Here is a 21,973-nt window from a genome sequence, read left to right as displayed (position 1 = left end):
AGGGAAAGAGGAAGGAGAATCGAACGGCACCTCCAGACGCAAGACGGGCCGAACGGTACAGGTAGCAAAGTGTTCCGTCCCGACTCGGCAGCGGAGCTTGGAACGCATGACGCAGCGAGTCCCAAAGTGCTGAGGCGTCGGCGCGTACTGACAAAGGAAAACACAAAGCAGCGTTACCGACAAGCCAAAGCCTGTTGTGAGGTTAAACAAAACGACCTTGCGTGGATCGGGACAGCGTTCAAAGAGTTAGTCCAAACACGACAGGGGTTTCGTTGTTTCGTTTTCTTTTAAATGCACTTTAATATAAATCCGGTAAATAAAGTATACCCTTTATCCACCCAAAGAACAATGAGAATCAAGGTTACAGCATGTATTGCACAATCGCACATAGAAATTTTTTTTTATTATTTCCAAGAATATATAGCAAATCTCAACAAAAAATACAATTCTGTAGGATTCCCTCAAAGCAAATAACTATACAGAGCTGCTGTCTGATTCCTACAATACTTACAATGTCCTCGCCTTGAGATTTAAACTTGTAGAAAACTAAAGCCGTCACAGCCTCTGAACATTGCTCAGGTAGAAAAGTATAAACAAACAGCTGTAATGCCACTTAGAAACAATATGCTCTTATGTAGAAACAGGGTAATAAATTAAATGTGCAATTTCATTTTCTTCTTCTACTACTTCTTTTGCTTCTTCTTCTTCTTCTTCTTCTTCTTCTTCTTCTGCTGCTTGTGTTGGTGTTGGTTGGTTTAAATATCCCACGCGCGTGATACATTAGTGCCAATTTTTGTACATTCAGCTAACGTGCATGCCATTTTGAATTCCACAAACACGCGCGCGCACACAGACACACACACACACACACACACACACACACACACACACACACACACACACACACACACACACACACACACACACACACACACACACACACACACACCCACACACACACACACACACACACACACACACACACACACACACACACACACACACACACACACACACCTTCTCAGCCACACCACCCCCTCCCCCACCCTCCATAACCCCTCCCATAAATTTGTTTCCCCTCACCCAGTCACTCCAGGCTCCAGCCCAGTAAGCAAATTTCTTCCTAAATACTGTAGACATGGCTTGTATGAAGCTGTATACTCGTAAAATATAAAATAAAATAAACATTAATGGTAATCAAAAAACCCAGACCACATAAGGTTCAATTTTGCTTTTGTACTAAGTTTTGTTTTTCAAATTGCATTTCCGCACAAGACTCGCAACCTGGGCGACCACTCGTTCAACGCCCGGCCAACTTAGCTAGCCATGATGACGGGTTGCAAAGCCGGAGCAGAGTACTGCAGTGGGGGTAGGCCCAAGCCTTCGAGGTAGCCTGGCTTCTCTCCCAACGGCCCAAAAGATGGGAAAAGATCAAAAGCGGCACCAAACTGGGCCGCTCCAGGTGAGGCGAGTGGGCCGTCACGGCCGAACAGCGGCGGCAAAGAACCTCCGGCCAGGCCTGGAAAGAGCAGCTCCTTTCCAGGTGGAGACTTGACAGCCGGCCCACCAGACTGTGCACCGAAAGGACCAAGTGCTCCGGGTGTCGCTTTTCCAAGGAGCCCCTGGGTTGGAGATGTGCGGTGTGAAAGCGGAGCTCCGGGAGCCAACGAGCCGGTATTTCCATTCCTCCGTCCACCATTACCCACAGACTTCATCTTGGTGGAGCCAAATTTGGTGGCGGCAAAGGCAGCCGTGGTAAAGGTCAAAGGCTGCGGAACACGGGGCAAGAAGGTGGGGCTGGTGGCAGGAGGAGATGGTGAGCCACACGAAGAGGGTCCGCTACCGTTCGTTCCGCTGCCGTTTCCAGAAACCCCAGCCTCACTTACTGGCAAGAAGAGCGGGGCATGCGGATTGAAGCCATTGCTGCGGCTCTCACTCGGCTGCCTCTCAACCCCCAACTCGGCGGTGACGGTACCTTCACTCGACCCAACACTCTCTGCCGCCTCGGCGTACAGCACCTTCACCGGTCCCTTCTCACCAATTTGGTACGAAACCTCAGCCGGGTCAACCCAGACACTCAGCTCAGCGGGAAGATGGGCACGCACGTCCGCCACATCCAGACCGCTCTCTCGAGCCGCCTGCTCAATGATTGGATCCACCGTCTCACCAACATGAACGCAGCGATAGCCTGAGCCACGATATGGCCTCTCGGGGTACCAATGACCCTCGTACTTGGCGCGCAAGAGACGTTCGAGCTCCTCGCCGAAGATGTTGACACGTCGCCGTGGCAGTTTGTTGTATAGGTACGAAATGATGAAGTTTAATGCTACTTGTACTTCCAGTTGCATGGTTGCTGTGCAATTTCTTTGCTCGCCTCCACAGCCGTCTTGTCGACCCGCTCTTCCGCCGTTGTTACCTTCAGTCTGTCAAAGACAAACATGAGAATCTTTAATCAACACCCACCAATAAAACTGAACTATTAATTGAGCTCCGACGATGTTTATTGAACAAAACACAGCAGAAGGAAAACAGCACAACTGCTACACAAGGGAAAAAAGGTGGAATACATTTTGGATAAAGCCAACCAAACCGGCTGAAGGCAGAGGTGGCATTGGCTCTTGGCACAAAAAAGAAAAAGGAAAGCGATGACAGTCATGCTTTGGACACACGGAGCATACCAAGCCACGACATGTACAACTGTGGCTACTCGGCACGTTGCAAGCTCTACTCGAGGATCCCACCATCCGGTGTCCACAGAACCTTCTCGGCAAAAAACCCCCAAAAAACAAACAAACAAAGCCCCCTTTTCACTGCTGAACTTGTCACTCCGTGCATCCCAGTTCACAGCACATCTCATCTCATCTTCATCTAAATTGCACCGACCTACACCTGGGTTGGCATAACACCGTCACAGCAGAAGCTGTGACATCAAAACACATCTCCACTGCATTTAGAAACCACAACAACCCGACTTGAAGATAATCCAAGCAACCTTAATCAACCACGGATCAACAGCACAAAGCCTTGAAACCTCACCGCTCTCAAACCCCACAACCCTCAGTCTTTTCTGCCAGCACACCAGGTACGAATGGTCCCCATCAATCGGGCAACAGTTTAACCGTGCTTTGTTGTGGAGAAAAGTTAGGCGTGACAACTTAATTGTGTGGCTGAGTACACACAAATTAAAATGAAAACAGCTCCCAATTTGCCGCTCAGAACACCGAGTCATTAGCATTAGATCCGGGATTTTCCGTTAAAAATGTCACGTTTAGAGGGAAACGGTGGCGCAGGATGAAACCACCCACTCGTGATATGGACCAAACAACCGATTGAAGGATTCGAGCGCACGGTCGCAAACTCTAAAATACGAGCGGGTCCGCGACCTTGCAACGTTCGCTCCGTTCGATATCCGACCGAGGCAAACCGAGGTGCAGAGTTCAGGGTACTCAAACTTTGGGCCAGTGTAATGAAAGGGTTTATAAACACGGTCGGCACGACACGGCGGAACAATCGCCGAGGAAAGAGTTTTGGCTCAACCTCATTATACCCAAGGTACGGGCGACACTTTTTTTGGGGGGGGGGGGAATAACTTGCAACGTCGACGGCAATTTGTCACAAACTAGCCCCTCCTTCATTGCCGCCATCCTCTATTAAGGTCATCTTACCGAATAGCGAAACCCAACCCACCCCTCACCCCAGCACGCCCAGCCCACTTCGTCCTCCCACTGCCATCTTCACCATCAGTATACAGTGTGTACGTGGCAAGGAAGCCAGTCCAAGTGCCTCTGATTGACTGCCACTTAAAAAGGAAGGGTGGGAAAGGGGGGGGGGTAAAATGAAAAATAATTGTGGCCCTGTGTCCATCAGGATTCAAACACAGCACACGTACTCGTCTCCACTACCTCCACGATGCCTTTTAGAGTCCACAAACGAGTTTTTTTATTTATTTATTTTTAATTTTTAATTCGTCCACATTACAAACTACTCAAATGCACTTAACCGACTGGAGTGACAACACCTGCATTACCTCTGTTGCCTTTCCTCTATTAATATGCATTTCAAGATAAACTCAGGAAAACAACCTCTGGACCCAATAATGAAATATCGAACCAAGGTGCAGCACCGAGAAGGTACACGTGCCGAAATTCCACACTATCTCACACACACCAACTCCGATGGCCGTGCACACCACACACTGCCTCTCTCTTTCTGCAAAACCAAGCAAATCGTAAAATTAGCTCCAGGCAAAGGGACGGCCTCCCGAGCTCCAGGGACCCAATACAGAGCCACCTCCCCACACCCCTCACTTACTCCCTCCCAGCTGCTGCCTTGGCCAAAGTCACACCCCCCCCCTCCCAGCGGCCACGTAGGACAAACAGATGACCTTCCAGCGGTGCTTGCTTATCTGGTACAACCCGTATTGGAAACGGGGGAAATATCCCAATAAACCCATTGCACTCATGACCGATTCACTCACCCAAACAATCCTATAAAAATTACTTTGTATACAATTCCCCCCCACTCCCAAACCCCCAAACCACTCCAATTTTCTCTAAATTACACGTACAGAATTCAAAGCACACCCTCTCCTCATTAAGCACATTTCCCAACACCCCTCCTTTTCACATATGTAATGATCACAAAAATCAACCGAACCGCACAAACACCACCTTGACCTCAAAAAAAAACAGTGACCCCGATATCCTAGAAATAAATCCCTCCCTTTCTTCAACAGACCAAACGTCCGTCCAACCAACGTTACTGAAAAGAATCCCCCTATTTTCCATACATATACCTTTGCATGACCTTTTATCCTTGAAAAAGTGATTTGTAGTCCAAGCAGTCCCTCATCCATAACCATGCTGCAGTCCCAGAGACATCCATCCATCCTCCCTGCAATTCCTCATCAATCCATTCATCAGAGGAGTCCCTCATTCTTCCATCCATTAATCCTCATCCAATAATTCCTCCCGACAACCATTCCCTGCAGGTCCTCATCCATCCATCCCTCCCTCCTTCTGCCACCCCCTCCACTCCTCCCTCATATCCATCTCGCAATCCAGTTCCTCCCTCATCCATCTCACCCATCCCTCCAGTTCAACGCACGCGCGCACACGCGCACGCACGCACGCACGCACGCACGCACGCACGCACGCACGCACGCACGCACGCACACACACACACACACACACACACACACACACACACACACACACACACACACACACACACACACACACACACACACACACACACACACACACACACACACACACACACACACACACACACACACACACACACACACACACACACACCGATCCCACCCCACACTCATGCATCCATCCCATCACTCATGCATTCATGAGGGGATGGATGTATGGTCCAGTCCAGTCCATCAACCATCCTTCCCTTCCTCCAGTCCATCATCCATCCATCCCTCCAGTCCAGTCCCGTCCCGTCCATCATTCCATCCCTCCAGTCCAGTCCCGTCCCGTCCATCATTCCATCCCTCCAGTCCAGTCCCGTCCCGTCCATCATTCCATCCCTCCAGTCCAGTCCCGTCCCGTCCATCATTCCATCCCTCCAGTCCAGTCCCGTCCCGTCCATCATTCCATCCCTCCAGTCCAGTCCCGTCCCGTCCATCATTCCATCCCTCCAGTCCAGTCCCGTCCCGTCCATCATTCCATCCCTCCAGTCCAGTCCCGTCCCGTCCATCATTCCATCCCTCCAGTCCAGTCCCGTCCCGTCCATCATTCCATCCCTCCAGTCCAGTCCCGTCCCGTCCATCATTCCATCCCTCCAGTCCAGTCCCGTCCCGTCCATCATTCCATCCCTCCAGTCCAGTCCCGTCCCGTCCATCATTCCATCCCTCCAGTCCAGTCCCGTCCCGTCCATCATTCCATCCCTCCAGTCCAGTCCAGTCCCGTCCCGTCCATCATTCCATCCCTCCAGTCCAGTCCAGTCCCGTCCCGTCCATCATTCCATCCCTCCAGTCCAGTCCAGTCCCGTCCCGTCCATCATTCCATCCCTCCAGTCCAGTCCAGTCCATCATTCCATCCCTCCAGTCCAGTCCCGTCCATCATCCCATCCCTCCAGTCCAGTCCAGTCCCGTCCCGTCCATCATTCCATCCCTCCAGTCCAGTCCAGTCCCGTCCCGTCCATCATTCCATCCCTCCAGTCCAGTCCAGTCCCGCCCCGTCCATCATTCCATCCCTCCAGTCCAGTCCCGTCCCGTCCATCATTCCATCCCTCCAGTCCAGTCCCGTCCCGTCCATCATTCCATCCCTCCAGTCCAGTCCAGTCCCGTCCATCATTCCATCCCTCCAGTCCAGTCCCGTCCCGTCCATCATTCCATCCCTCCAGTCCAGTCCCGTCCCGTCCATCATTCCATCCCTCCAGTCCAGTCCCGTCCCGTCCATCATTCCATCCCTCCAGTCCAGTCCAGTCCCGTCCATCATTCCATCCCTCCAGTCCAGTCCCGTCCATCATTCCATCCCTCCAGTCCAGTCCCGTCCATCATTCCATCCCTCCAGTCCAGTCCCGTCCATCATTCCATCCCTCCAGTCCAGTCCCGTCCATCATTCCATCCCTCCAGTCCAGTCCATCATTCCATCCCTCCAGTCCAGTCCATCATTCCATCCCTCCAGTCCAGTCCATCATTCCATCCCTCCAGTCCAGTCCAGTCCATCATTCCATCCCTCCAGTCCAGTCCAGTCCATCATTCCATCCCTCCAGTCCAGTCCAGTCCATCATTCCATCCCTCCAGTCCAGTCCAGTCCATCATCCATCCCTCCAGTCCAGTCCAGTCCATCATCCATCCCTCCAGTCCAGTCCAGTCCATCATCCATCCCTCCAGTCCAGTCCAGTCCAGTCCATCATCCATCCCTCCAGTCCAGTCCAGTCCATCATCCATCCCTCCAGTCCAGTCCAGTCCAGTCCATCATCCATCCCTCCAGTCCAGTCCAGTCCAGTCCATCATCCATCCCTCCAGTCCAGTCCAGTCCAGTCCATCATCCATCCCTCCAGTCCAGTCCAGTCCAGTCCATCATCCATCCCTCCAGTCCAGTCCAGTCCAGTCCATCATCCATCCCTCCAGTCCAGTCCAGTCCAGTCCATCATCCATCCCTCCAGTCCAGTCCAGTCCAGTCCATCATCCATCCCTCCAGTCCAGTCCAGTCCAGTCCATCATCCATCCCTCCAGTCCAGTCCAGTCCAGTCCATCATCCATCCCTCCAGTCCAGTCCAGTCCAGTCCATCATCCATCCCTCCAGTCCAGTCCAGTCCATCATCCATCCCTCCAGTCCAGTCCAGTCCATCATCCATCCCTCCAGTCCAGTCCAGTCCATCATCCATCCCTCCAGTCCAGTCCAGTCCAGTCCAGTCCATCATCCATCCCTCCAGTCCAGTCCAGTCCCGTCCATCATCCATCCCTCCAGTCCCGTCCATCATCCATCCCTCCAGTCCAGTCCAGTCCCGTCCATCATTCCATCCCTCCAGTCCAGTCCCGTCCATCATTCCATCCCTCCAGTCCAGTCCCGTCCATCATTCCATCCCTCCAGTCCAGTCCCGTCCATCATTCCATCCCTCCAGTCCATCATCCATCCCTCCAGTCCAGTCCATCATCCATCCCTCCAGTCCAGTCCAGTCCATCATCCATCCCTCCAGTCCAGTCCATCATCCATCCCTCCAGTCCAGTCCATCATCCATCCCTCCAGTCCAGTCCATCATCCATCCCTCCAGTCCAGTCCATCATCCATCCCTCCAGTCCAGTCCATCATCCATCCCTCCAGTCCAGTCCATCATCCATCCCTCCAGTCCAGTCCATCATCCATCCCTCCAGTCCAGTCCATCATCCATCCCTCCAGTCCAGTCCATCATCCATCCCTCCAGTCCAGTCCATCATCCATCCCTCCAGTCCAGTCCATCATCCATCCCTCCAGTCCAGTCCATCATCCATCCCTCCAGTCCAGTCCATCATCCATCCCTCCAGTCCAGTCCATCATCCATCCCTCCAGTCCAGTCCATCATCCATCCCTCCAGTCCAGTCCATCATCCATCCCTCCAGTCCAGTCCATCATCCATCCCTCCAGTCAAGTAAATCATCCATCCCTCCAGTCAAGTAAATCATCCATCCCTCCAGTCTATCATCCATCCCTCCAGTCTATCATCCATCCCTCCAGTCTATCATCCATCCCTCCAGTCTATCATCCATCCCTCCCCTTCAGTTAAGTTCAGTCCATCATCCATCCCTCCAGTCCAGTCCATCATCCATCCCTCCAGTCCAGTCCATCATCCATCCCTCCAGTCCAGTCCAGTCCAGTCCATCATCCATCCCTCCAGTCCAGTCCAGTCCAGTCCATCATCCATCACTCCAGTCCAGTCCAGTCCAGTCCATCATCCATCCCTCCAGTCCAGTCCAGTCCATCATCCATCCCTCCAGTCCAGTCCATCATCCATCCCTCCAGTCCAGTCCATCATCCATCCCTCCAGTCCAGTCCATCATCCATCCCTCCAGTCCAGTCCATCATCCATCCCTCCAGTCCAGTCCATCATCCATCCCTCCAGTCCAGTCCATCATCCATCCCTCCAGTCCAGTCCATCATCCATCCCTCCAGTCCAGTCCATCATCCATCCCTCCAGTCCAGTCCATCATCCATCCCTCCAGTCCAGTCCATCATCCATCCCTCCAGTCCAGTCCATCATCCATCCCTCCGGTCCAGGCCATCATCCATCCCTCCGGTCCAGGCCATCATCCATCCCTCCGGTCCAGGCCATCATCCATCCCTCCGGTCCAGGCCATCATCCATCCCTCCGGTCCAGGCCATCATCCATCCCTCCGGTCCAGGCCATCATCCATCCCTCCCCTCCAGTCCATCATCCATCCCTCCCCTCCAATCCATCAACCATCCCTCCCCTCCAATCCATCAACCATCCCTCCCCTCCAGTTAAGTTCAGTCCATCATCCATCCCTCCTGTCCAGTTAAGTGAGGTCCATCATCCATCCCTCCGGTCCAGCCCATCATCCATCCCTCCCGTCCAGTTAAGTCCAGTCCATCATCCATCCCTCCCCTCCAGTTAAGTTCAGTCCATCATCCATCCCTCCCGTCCAGTTAAGTTCAGTCCATCATCCATCCCTCTCTCCAGTTAAGTTCAGTCCATCATCCATCCCTCCCGTCCAGTTAAGTTCAGTCCATCATCCATCCCTCCCCTCCAGTTAAGTTCAGCCCATCATCCATCCCTCCCCTCCAGTTAAGTTCAGCCCATCATCCATCCCTCCCCTCCAGTTAAGTTCAGCCCATCATCCATCCCTCCGGTCCACCCTCCATCCCTCCGGTCCAGTCCATCATCCATCCACCCAGTCCATCATCCAACCCTCCCCTCCAGTTTAGTTCAGTCCATCATCCATCCCTCCTATCCAGTTAAGTTCAGTCCATCATCCATCCTTCCAGTCCATCATCCATCCCTCCTATCCAGTTAAGTTCAGTCCATCATCCATCCCTCCTATCCAGTTAAGTTCAGTCCATCATCCATCCCTCCCCTCCAGTCAATCATCCATCCCTCCCCTACAATTCAGTTCAGTCCATCATCCATCCCTCCCTACCTCCCACACCCATCCATCCCCTGCAGTCCATCATCCACTCACCCATCCAGCCCCTGCAGTCCATAATACATCCAACCATCCATCCATTTATCATCCATCCAGCCCCTGCAGTCCATCATTCAATCGTCGTTGTGTCCCTCATCATAAATTTGTCAATACTTTCCATATTGCCCGAGGAATCCCATATTCAGTGCCCTTCGTCACTTCCGCTGCCAATCCATCACCCAATCCCTGCTCGTCTTCAAAATCCCTGTCTGCAATCTCATCTTCATCCCAGATCAGCGATTTAAATTTCAAACGCGTCAATCTAACAATCCCCCACCCCCCACAACCCCAATCGCTTTCTCATCATCGCGAACAACGACCCCACAAACCAGAGGATTGAAACTCTTACAAACCCCAAAGCGAACCCCCACAAGCGATTGGAATGAGACACAACCCACAACAGGGACATCTCCGCACGTCGCAAGCCAAAGCAGGTCAACAAGCACAAAGACTGAGAGACAAGCACACGGTTCATGGAGAAATCGTTCACAATTAGACGGATTTTTAGAATTGTAAACCATCTTTACCTTTTGGCCCCAGGCGTTCTTCAAAAAACACACCCTGACGCCGCTCACATTCCCCGCGAGTAAACGCGGCGTCTCGATCGCGCCCTTATTTATAGACACGAGGAATATGGTGGAACTACTTTCAAAGCAAGCCTCAATCGCAGGGTTATCGCTCATTTGTCTTCAACCTCGGGCACATGTCCCCTCGGCTCAGATTAATTACGGCGACCCGTGTGAGCCTACGAGCTGCTCTAGCTTTTTGGCGTATAACCGTACGGAAACAAAACACGGGCATCTCCGAGCGCACTTTATCGTATCGCGAAAGGATACGCAAGCCGACGGCGGCCGTGACAGGCTAGCAACAGCTAAAAATAATTCAGCGCGCTCTCTGATTGGCTCTGATGTCGTCACGTCTGCCGATTGGGAGACGGGGGTAAAAAGAAAATCAGTCCGCGTGTGACGCCGTGAGTCGTTTGGCCCTTTAAATGCCCATTGGTAAACAGCTCAACAGCTGACTCGGGCGGTTCAGCTGTGATGGACGTGAAGTTTCCTCGGCGGGTTCTTGTTTCGCCTTCTTTATGACCGTTTCGTAAAGCTGCGCTCACGACCATTTTGCCTCTACTCCCAATCGCGGACAAGCTCATTAACTTTGACGTCACATTGTTTCCACGCAGAGCATCGACGCTCATGAATGATGCATGGGGGCGAGGGCGCTCCCCTCTGTCCCTCCTCTCCCTCTCGCGACCTCGTTCGGGGGACCACGAATCAATGACCCTATTGACATGTCGTGCCGTGCACTTGCAGATACCGCACTCGGTCCAATCGTACGGTACTCGAACATGCAACACCAGTATTTGAGTCTCCAACCCCCCCGCCAGGTTTGGCGATGCGATGAACTCACGACTGGGTGTTTGCCCCACTCTCACGGACCGGGTTTATTTCGAGAACAACATTGGTCTTATGGGTTTCATCTGTGCTGGGAGGGACGGAGAGGGAAGAAAGGTCGTGAGCTCTGGGGAGGGTCTAAACTTTCCATCGAGTCACCAGGAGGGGTCTTGACAGGTTGGCAATCGGTAACCAGAGTCAGCGATCTGAACCGGCTGCCATCCGTTGGGGGTCGGGGGAAAAGGGGGGCTGGGGGTGCCACGAGGGGTCCCCGCAGCTGTCACTGCAACACTTGCAGGATGGGGACGATGAAGCAATCCGTGTCATGTTGGGTCGATGGAAGAAAACAACTTTAGGAGGTTGAGGAGGCACTGACACGATGGCAGTGATCAATCGTACAGTCGACAACACCAGCAAGACGGGTGCGGTGACATTGTGGTGGGAGGTTCCATGTTCCATTCCAAACCTTCGCATAGTCAATGTTTCATAAATAAACGAAATATATATATATATATATATATATATATATATATATATATATATATATATATATATATATATATATATATATATATATATATATATATATATATGTTCGGGCTCCATGGTTAGACAATCGACCAATGTCTGTCCAGTTCTCCTGCATTGAGCATCAAGTTTCTCAGGAAGGAACGTTTCGCTTGGGATGTCGTGGGGTGTACAGTACTGCGACGATAATAATTATTTATATATATATATATATATATATATATATATATATATATATATATATATATATATATGTGACACGGGGTTGTGGTGCGACGATAATAAATAAATAAATTAAGAAATAATAATAAAATAAAACATTACATGGGACCGTGGTGCGACGATAATAAATAAATAATCAAATAATAATAAAATATTACATGGGGTAGTGGTGCGATGATAATGAAAAAAAAATGTAAACAAATAAATAATATTAAAATAAAATATTATATGGGGTAGTGGTGCGATGATAATAATTTAAAAAATGTAAACAAATAAATAATAATTAAATAACATATTAAACGGGGTAGTGGTGCGATGATAATTATTAAAAAAAATGTAAACAAATGAATAATAATAAAATAAAATATTAAATGGGGTAGTGGTGCGATAATAATTAAATAAAATGTAAACAAATAAATAATAATAAAATAAAATATTAAACGGGGTAGTGGTGCGATGATAATAATTTTAAAAAAATGTAAACAAATAAATAATAATAAAATAAAATATTACATGGGGTAGTTGTGCGATGATAATAATAAAAAATATGTAAACAAATAAATAATAATAAAATAAAATATTAAACGGGGTAGTGGTGCGATGATATCAAATAAATATAATATTACACGGGATAGTGGTGTGATAATAAATAAATAAATATGACACGGGGTAGTGGTGTGATAATAAATAAATATAATATGACACGGGGTAGTGGTGCGATGATAGTAAAGAAATAAAATATTACATTGGGTCGTGGTGCGATGATAAATAAATAAATATAATATTTCACGGGGTGGTGGTGCAATGATAATAAATAAATATAATATTACACAGGGTAATGGTGCGATGATAATAAATATAATATTACACGGGGTACTGGTGCGATGATAATAAATATAATATTACACGGGGTAGTGGTGCGATGATAATAAATAAATATAATATTGCACGGGGTAGTGGTGCGATAATAATAAATAAATATAATATTGCACGGGGTAGTGGTGCGATAATAATAAATAAATATAATATTACATGGGGTAGTGGTGTGATAATAATAAATAAATATAATATTACACGGGGTAGTGGTGCGATAATAATAAATAAATATAATATTACACGGGGTAGTGGTGCGATAATAATAAATAAATAAGATATTACACGGGGTAGTGGTGCGATAATAATAATTAAATATAATATTACATGGGGTAGTGGTGCGATAATAATAAATAAATATAATATTACACGGGGTAGTGGTGCGATAATAATAAATAAATAAGATATTACATGGGGTAGTGGTGCGATAATAAATAAATATAATATTACACAGGGTAGTGGTGCGATAATAATAAATAAATATAATATTACACGGGGTAGTGTTGTGATAATAATAAATAAATATAATATTACACGGGGTAGTGGTGCGATAATAATAAATAAATAAGATATTACATGGGGTAGTGGTGCGATAATAATAAATAAATATAATATTACACGGGGGTAGTGGTGCGATAATAATAAATAAATATAATATTACACGGGGTAGTGGTGCGATAATAATAAATAAATAAGATATTACATGGGGTAGTGGTGCGATAATAATAAATAAATATAATATGACACGGGGTAGTGGTGCGATAATAATAAATAAATATAATATTATATGGGGTAGTGGTGCGATAATAATAAATAAATATAATATTACATGGGGTAGTGGTGCGATAATAATAAATAAATATAATATTACACGGGGTAGTGGTGCGATAATAATAAATAAATAAGATATTACACGGGGTAGTGGTGCGATAATAATAAATAAATAAATAAGATATTACATGGGGTAGTGGTGCGATAATAATAAATAAATAAATAAGATATTACATGGGGTAGGGCCACGGGTGAATCCATTGACCCAAAGGCCAATCGTGGCTCCGAGATGGTGGGTGTGGAATCACCGTAGACCTTGGTGAAGACCCAATGACCTTGGTGGTGTAGATTCAGTATTTGATGATGTCAGCACTTCCCCGCCGGAGTCTGGGGATTCTCACCCCCACGTGTTACATTACTCCATGTTCTGTACGGTATTGGCCAATTAGTCCGTCTCTCAACCTCCCGCACCCTCTTTCACCATCCCTTCCATTTTTCTATCCCCAAATTACTTGTGCCTCATCCCTCCCCTCCTCTCACCCCCACACCCACACAGCTACGTCATTCCAAGGGCACAGGAACCCCACGTCCTCCTCGTCCCCCCACCCGTCCTCCTTCCTCTGGTTTCACTGTTCGGCCGAAATAACCTTGTAATCTGAGCACTTGCTCCTGACGTTGAAAGCGCAGCCGCGTCCCTTTGTCCCGTTCCCGTCTGGTGTGTGCATGTGCAAGCTTCTCGGTACGAAACTGCATGTCATGGAGCGACGAGCGACGAGCGACGCGCTCCTGTTTCGACGGCACAAGGCAGGGAGACATTTGTAAACGAACGTGTGTCACACGGAGCTTGGTGGTGCGAGAATGGCTGACGCGCTCTTCGACAAACGGACCACGCCCCAACTCGAGCGAGCCACGCCCCTCTCGTCACGTGACGCGAATGACTCCGCCCCCTCCCGACGGTCGATCTCGCCTCGCGCTTGTCGTCGTCTGGCGATGCATGCGGCGAGGGGTCTCGTGCAGAATGACTCGCGCACGGCGTCGTATACACCGCCCAACAACTGCGCCCTCGCTCATCGCCCTTTAACAACCCCGTCTCTGGAGAGGAAATATTCTCTATTTCGTGCGATGAGGGTTCGCGAGGCTTTTGGTGAATCTTTTAATCGGGGTTTTCCACGGTCGTGGAGGTGGGAAGAGGGTGAGGGAGGGGTGTCCATTTTTTTTTTGCCACTCATTAACATCGACAGCTCACGGGTGTTGGTTGTAAAACGTTTTCAGGGAACGAAGTCAAAACTGCGCACACTACGAATTGAAACATTGCGTCGCGGTAGTTTGTAAAACAAACCAATCGAACGAATTCACCACTGAAGAGCAACTGTGTTCATCTCCATAAATCCCTATTTATTGGAGGATCACCGGACTGTGTGTTGTGGCTTGTGTCTCTGGGTTCTGAATGCACTCTGTTGGAAGATGGCCAGTGGACCCCAGATGTATTGCCAGTGGACCCCAGGTGTATGGCCAGTGGACCCCAGGTGTATGGCCAGTGGACCCCAGATGTATTGCCAGTGGACCCCAGGTGTATGGCCAGTGGACCCCAGATGTATAGCCAGTGGACCCCAAGTGTATGGCTTGTGGACCTCAGGTGTATAGCCAGTGGACCCCAGGTGTATTGCCAGTGGACCCCAAGTGTATGGCTTGTGGACCCCAGGTGTATGGCTAGTGGACCCCAGGTGTATAGCCAGTGGACCCCAAGTGTATGGCTTGTGGACCTCAGGTGTATAGCCAGTGGACCCCAGGTGTATAGCCAGTGGACCCCAGGTGTATAGCCAGTGGACCCCAGGTGTATGGCTGGTGGACCCCAGGTGTATTGCCAGTGGATCCCAGGTGTATGGCTAGTGGAACCCAGATGTATTGCCAGTGGACCCCAGGTGTATAGCCAGTGGACCCCAGGTGTATAGCCAGTGGACCCCAAGTGTATGGCTTGTGGACCTCAGGTGTATAGCCAGTGGACCCCAGGTGTATTGCCAGTGGACCCCAAGTGTATGGCTTGTGGACCCCAGGTGTATGGCTAGTGGACCCCAGGTGTATAGCCAGTGGACCCCAAGTGTATGGCTTGTGGACCTCAGGTGTATAGCCAGTGGACCCCAGGTGTATAGCCAGTGGACCCCAGGTGTATAGCCAGTGGACCCCAGGTGTATGGCTGGTGGACCCCAGGTGTATTGCCAGTGGATCCCAGGTGTATGGCTAGTGGAACCCAGATGTATTGCCAGTGGACCCCAGGTGTATAGCCAGTGGACCCCAGGTGTATAGCCAGTGGACCTCAGGTGTATAGGTCCTTCGGGTGAGAATGCGTGTGCTTGTTGTGATGTTGTGACCATGTGTTTGAAGCCTGAGGGCTGTTGTGCTCACACAACAAGCTTGTTAGACTGTGTACTTTCGTTTTGGGGGCAAAGTGCACATCCTAATAAGCTCTGTTTAAATGTTTGGATTTTCCACATTTAAAAAATATTTAAAACAGGTATTTGCTATAAAAGGTGCTTTGAATGGAGATGAACCGACCGAAGTGCAAACGACGAAGGTCAAAAGGTTTTTCCCTCTTCCAAAAGCCTTCTAAGCCCCTCTCCCCTCCAAACAAAAAAAAATCACGAGTCATGTTCCAAAAAGCACATCAACAGGCAACTCCGGCAGCACCTATAGGAGGAATGTGCGACGCTTGTTGGAAACCTCCTGTCAAAAGGCAGGGCAGCCATCTGTTATGAATATTGCTGGCGAGGGACCTTTCTGCCAGTGACGTTATCGGTAGAACAGGACGTTCACCATCAAACCGAATGCGTCCCTTTTGTAAACAGTTACAGTGGAATCCAACACCGTTAGTCTCGTATTGGGATTGGTGGCAAAGCATTGCATAAAGACAGGTATATTAAGGGGGAGAGGGAGAAATGAGGGGAGGGATCAGAGAGAGAGAGAGAGAGAGAGAGAGAGAGAGAGAGAGAGAGAGAGAGAGAGAGAGAGAGAGAGAGAGAGAGAGAGAGAGAGAGAGAGAGAGAGAGAGAGAGAGAGACACAGACAGAGAGACAGAGAGAGAGAGAGAGAGAGAGACAGAGATAGATGAGTACAAGTAGAGACAGGGGAAGGAAGACTGCAGAGGGGGAGTGGAAAGGGGGTGGGGATTGGAGTGAAAGGGGGGGGGGGATTCCAGCAGACGTGGCGGCCAGTTAAACGTCTATTCGAGAGACATTGACAAACCACTCTGCCTGTGAAACACCGGGTTGATAGTTTATATCTGGGTCTGGAATCAAACCCAGGCTATATAGCTTAGAGTGAGCATGTGCACCTCTCGACTATCCTGCCATGATGTGGCGATTCATTGCTTTGGAACTAAAAACATTTTTACTCATTGGAATCATCTCATGATTTTGCCTCCTTAACACCGGAGATGTGCACAGGGACAAGCACGCCGCAATATCGCCATGGAAGCTTGTAGAGATTGAAGAGCGCTCCAAGCAAGCACTCCAACTACAGTTGAAGAACCTTTAAAAAAAAAAAAGAAGCGTTTAATTTTTTATCTGTATTTACCTATGCCCAAGTGACGAGTAGTGTAATGAAAGGAGATCGTACAAAAAGGAGAAATGTGGTGTAAAATAAAATAAAATTGAACATTTTCAGCGAGCCAATCACCGTCTGACAACACGAGCCATCAGAACAACACGAGGCCAATGCAGGCGAGTGGCCCCTGTACTTTGTTCAAGTCGATCGACATACAGTATTCGGTGACAGTGGAATATTGTAGAGCGCTCACCAAGTGGCTTAAGCACTCAATGAAGCAATCCAATGAAACAGTTGATAAGGAATGGCTGGCTTGGCAAGCGTTTAGCGATCGCCAATCAGTCTTATAAAACACCTCCTGGAAACAACCACAATATCAAACGATGTCCGAATTAGACAAATGAACACTTTTTTTTCGCAGTCAGAACTGCTGCTAAGTTCAATTATGGAGCTTAAAATTTGAAATTCGGCTTTGTTTAAAGAGCAGGTTTTGGGTCGCTGATGACTTCACGTGATTCGAAGGTTGTAAGCACATTAATAATCGTTGGGCAATTATTTTCTTACATTTGAAACTCAAAATATGCTAAAATTAACTTTTAAGTCAAAACTTTTGTCAGTGATCGAAAAACAGTCCGGAAGTTTCCGAAGATGCTATGACGTCACGTTCTCCAAAAACTTCGTGAACATTCGGAAACAGCGTGTAAATAATGGCGAGATGCGAATCAGAGAGTGATTTCAGCGGCGATGAAATTGAGTGTTTTCATTCCGATATTGCCAAGGACGAGTCGGATGATGGGAATTTATACGATGGAATTTCTGGCCCTGAGCCATATAAATTTGAGCCACTTGCAAGTGCAAGAAAACGGCCTATTTCGTGAACAAGTGGCAGGACTGATTGCCAGCTCAGGGAGGACGGAAACCTCCCGTTGAGCAGAAGGGTGAAAGCTCGCTTGATCTTGATTTTCAGCACGAATACAGACCGTGAAAGCGTGGCCTCGTGATCCTTTTGACTTTTTGGGTTTTAAGCAAGAGGTGTCAGAAAAGTTATCACAGGGATAACTGGCTTGTGGCAGCCAAGCGTCAATAGCGACGTCGCTTTTTGATCCTTCGATGTCAGCTCTTCCTATCATTGCGAAGCAGAATTCGCCAAGCGTTGGATTGTTCACCCACTAACAGGGAACGTGAGCTCGCAAGAATAAGGTAAGCTTGGTGCAATTTGAGCTTTTATTCGTCGAGTTATGAATGTTTCAAGTTGAGGGCGCCTGGCGCGTATGGCCGCGGGCGCCTTGGCTAGATCTAGGCCGCGGCGCTTTTTCCACAAAGATGAGGTTTAAAAATCATTTTTCATCCCAATAATAGTTATCATCACATGCCTGACTTGTTAAGCTATCGGATTATGTAAAGATTGTTCGTGGATAGCTGAATATTACGGTTTTATGACTTTGACAAAATAATTTTAAATAATGCCGTGAATTCCTGTGGTGAATTGAGATTTTTGCTTCGATAGACGTGGCGGGTTCGTTTTAAAGTCAATTCAAATTCTGTTTTCGGTTTTTGCAGTCGCTTAGGATGCTTAACACTCGGTAGTTGTGAAGTTTGTAAAATTCCGATATTTTATAAGGTTTATGTTTGATGGCGCACAGGGCCTTGGGCACCTTGACTGGATGTTAGGCCGCAGCGCTTTTTCCACAAAGATATTGTTTAAAAGTTTAAAAGGCAGGGAAAATTCGCCCGTTTTGTTTGTACAAATCTTATCCACTGCCAGCGAATGTTTGATTCCTTCGAGAATCGATGGGAGCGATTACCCGTTTTCCAGCCATTTTCGCAAAACATGACGACACACGTACGAGGCATGATGTACAAATATCCAAATAACTTTGTTCTACAATAATTCAAAATAAAAAAAAGGATAATATAGACAGTTGCAAGCTCAAAAAAAGCGAAAGAATGGCCCGCTCAACTGGACACTTCTTCAATGAAAGAATGAGCTTCCGCTTTGTTTTGGAGAACGTGACATCACCATCCATATATGGGCACGCGGCTGTTTTTTTTCAACAGCCTCGAGAAATAACAACTTCGGAGTTAAATTTCATTAATTTTCCCAATAGTTAGGCAACCACAATAGTTTGCATCGAACTATTTAATGCACATATAATCATATTGATAAATTTTCAGAACATGTTTGGTGACCCGCCACCTGCTCTTTAAGAGATTCGAGAGCTTATGGCATGTGTGGAAATGAAAAGAAAGCCACGAACGCTGGCGTCTCCGGGCGTTTATAAGCATTGCAATGTATTTAGCGATTCGTAGCTATGATGATCAGGCATTCGATATAATATGAGTGAAGAAAGTAAAGAAAAAAAACTTTATCCTTAAGAAATCGTTGTGGCCCGTTCCAAGTCAAAGCATGGTTGAGCAGGCCAAAAAACATGGCGACTTCAGACCCCCAGCAAGGTTACCCAGGATACGCCTTAACACCCCAAAGAGTGAGGTGGCCAAGCAAGCACATGATAAAGGATATAATTAAACAAGGCTGTTAATGATCTTCAAAAGGGATGTTGTAATGAACCCAAACACACAATCTTCACTCATGCACTCCCTTGGAGTTCCCTTGGTATGCATGCAAAGTTTCAGGCTGCTTGGTTTTTATGGCTTTGGAGTTATGGAGGAGATGCACACACTCTCACTGACACACACTGCATTTATTAATATAGATTAGAGAGTGATGCCGTGGAAGTATCAATTCAGCTGCTATTTTCACCTTAACATGGCGTTCATTTAAAACATGGGGAATTCTTCTGGGTTCTTTGCAGTTAATTAGCCTCAAGAACTTAGGAGATCACGATGATCATTCTGGTGTGTCATGTTCCACATCAGAACGCTCCAGGGAACTCCAGGAAAACATTCCACCATCACCATCCCCTCGGGAGAAGTGACTGGTAACATCATCATCCAAGACACCATGCACACTCGTGGTGGTGGAGGCCTGGCCTTGTCTCCAACCTGTAATTAGCGCTCAGTGAGAATTGCAGGTGAAACGGTCACCTGTTTGGGTTACACTGCAGCCTCCCTCATGCATCACAAATTACCTTTACGATCTTTATCACTTCGGTTGTTCCAAGATGCTGCAAAGTTCACTTCCAATCGATGGATGCCGGTTTTGCAGTGTCCCTGCAGTCGACGGGTGCTCTGAGTGCCGTGTGTCCTTCTGGGACAACTAGAGACAGCTGGAACGACAGGTGTGCGTGTCTCAAGGATCTGGCCTTTCGAACTGCTCGGCCGATTGTGGGTCGACGCATTTGTTGTTCCCACCATGTGCGTGTGGCTCATGATAGGGGTAGGGGAGGTGGAGGGGGATCTCAAGTTGAGATTGTGAGACATTAAGTTGATTTTGTCCGTCATCTCTCAACACGCGATACATCCTATAGGTAAAAGCTCCTCCACGAGCCTGAGACACCGTGGGAAGATTATTCCAAGGATACCTGCCCTCTGTGCTGCTGAGTGAAGGTGATCGAGAGGCCGGAACACCGCGTTCCACTTTGGCACATCTGCTCGAAGCCTCTTGGGCAATTAATGATCCACTAACCACGTTAGTGCGAGAAGGATATCGCGCAGAACCGTCGTCCCAAGCTGATATTTCAACGTGACCCTTATATTTCATTTTTCTCATTTAAAATACATGGTTTTCGTGTCGACGGCAACACCCACCTCTCCAGACATTATGGAGCACTTAGTCATTCTATCCCAAACAATTACCAACTTCAACTGATATTGGAAGATGCAGGTGATGCATCATGTCCCTTCATTTATCTCCAGGTTGCTTGTAAATCCTTCAACACCTGCTCTTCTCAGCAAAATACACTCACGAGGTAGTTTGATCAACCATAGGTGTTAAATTGCTCCCTTTGCTCCTTTTTGGAACACTAGGCCTGCCTGGATTGCCTGAACGCCTTCAACATTGTTTTTTTTATGATTGCCATGTGGATCCTCCACCTATCCTGCTCCTGCACCAGTTGAAGGAAAATGACCTTTGCCAGGTGTTTCGGGTGAAAGTGATTAAAGCTGTAGTTTTAAGAAAGTTTATCACAAGCACTGGACACACATTTCGATTTGATGAACCAACGGAATAGTTTGAACCAACGTGTACTCCATTCATCTCTCTCGGTGCTCCATTGATGCCTCCAGACATTGTGATGAACCCTCTGACTGTTCAAATGAATCCTCGACCTGTTCCAATGATCCCTCTAACTGTTCCAATGATCCCTCTCACTGTTCCCATGATTTCTCTCACTGTTCCCATCATTCCTCTCACTCTTCCAATGATCCCTCTCACTCTTCCAATGATTCCTATCACTGTTCCCATGATCCCTCTCACTCTTCCCATGATTCATATCACTGTTTCCATGATCCCTCTCACTGTTCCCATGATTCCTCTCACTGTTCCAATGATCCCACTCACTGTTCCAATGATCCCTCTTACTGTTCCAATGATCCCTCTCACTCTTCCAATGAATCCTCTCACTGTTCCAATGATCCCCCTCACTCTTCCAATGATCCCTCTCACTGTTCCCATGATTCATATCACTGTTTCCATGATCCCTCTCACTGTTCCCATGATTCCTCTCACTGTTCCAATGATCCCACTCACTGTTCCAATGATCCCTCTTACTGTTCCAATGATCCCTCTCACTCTTCCAATGAATCCTCTCACTGTTCCAATGATCCCCCTCACTCTTCCAATGATCCCTCTCACTGTTCCCATGATCCCTCTTACTCTTCCAATGATCCCTCTCACTGTTCCAATGATTCCTCTCACTGTTCCCATGATGCCTATCACTTCCAATGATTCCTCTCACTGTTCCCATGATCCCTCTCACTCTCCCAATGATTCCTCTCACTTTTCCCATGATCCCTCTCACTCTTCCAATGATCCCTCTCACTCTTCCAATGATCCCTCTCACTCTTCCAATGATCCCTCTCACTCTTCCAATGATTCCTC

General features: G+C 48.0%; 1 protein-coding gene across 1 annotated transcript; it reads right to left on the bottom strand.

Annotated features, from left to right (window-relative positions):
- Positions 1-361: 361 nt before the first annotated feature.
- LOC147010147 (protein Tob1-like) lies at positions 362-10,335 on the bottom strand. The gene is made up of 2 exons (XM_085862317.1): positions 10,177-10,335; positions 362-2,423 (listed from the first exon to the last, which is right to left on the bottom strand). The coding sequence occupies exons 1-2, from the start codon at positions 10,330-10,332 to the stop codon at positions 1,317-1,319; spliced, it is 1,263 nt and encodes a 420-aa protein (XP_085718443.1). The 5' UTR covers positions 10,333-10,335; the 3' UTR covers positions 362-1,316.
- Positions 10,336-21,973: the final 11,638 nt, after the last annotated feature.

This window comes from Eptatretus burgeri, chromosome 17, assembly GCF_056783735.1.
Source record: "Eptatretus burgeri isolate ZD-2024b chromosome 17, Ebu_testis_v1, whole genome shotgun sequence".
Lineage (NCBI taxonomy): Eukaryota > Metazoa > Chordata > Myxini > Myxiniformes > Myxinidae > Eptatretus > Eptatretus burgeri.
Note: the sequence above shows the minus strand (reverse complement) of the source record. Positions and strands in the feature narration are given on the sequence as shown.

Bases quoted from the DNA above. Each gene is read 5' to 3' on its own strand.
- LOC147010147 (XM_085862317.1), bottom strand. From the start codon at position 10,332: ATGAGCGATAACCCTGCGATTGAGGCTTGCTTTGAAAGTAGTTCCACC. The intron at 2,424-10,176 runs GTAAAGATGGTT...TGTCTTTGACAG, and splicing joins AGAACGCCTGGGGCCAAAAG to ACTGAAGGTAACAACGGCGG.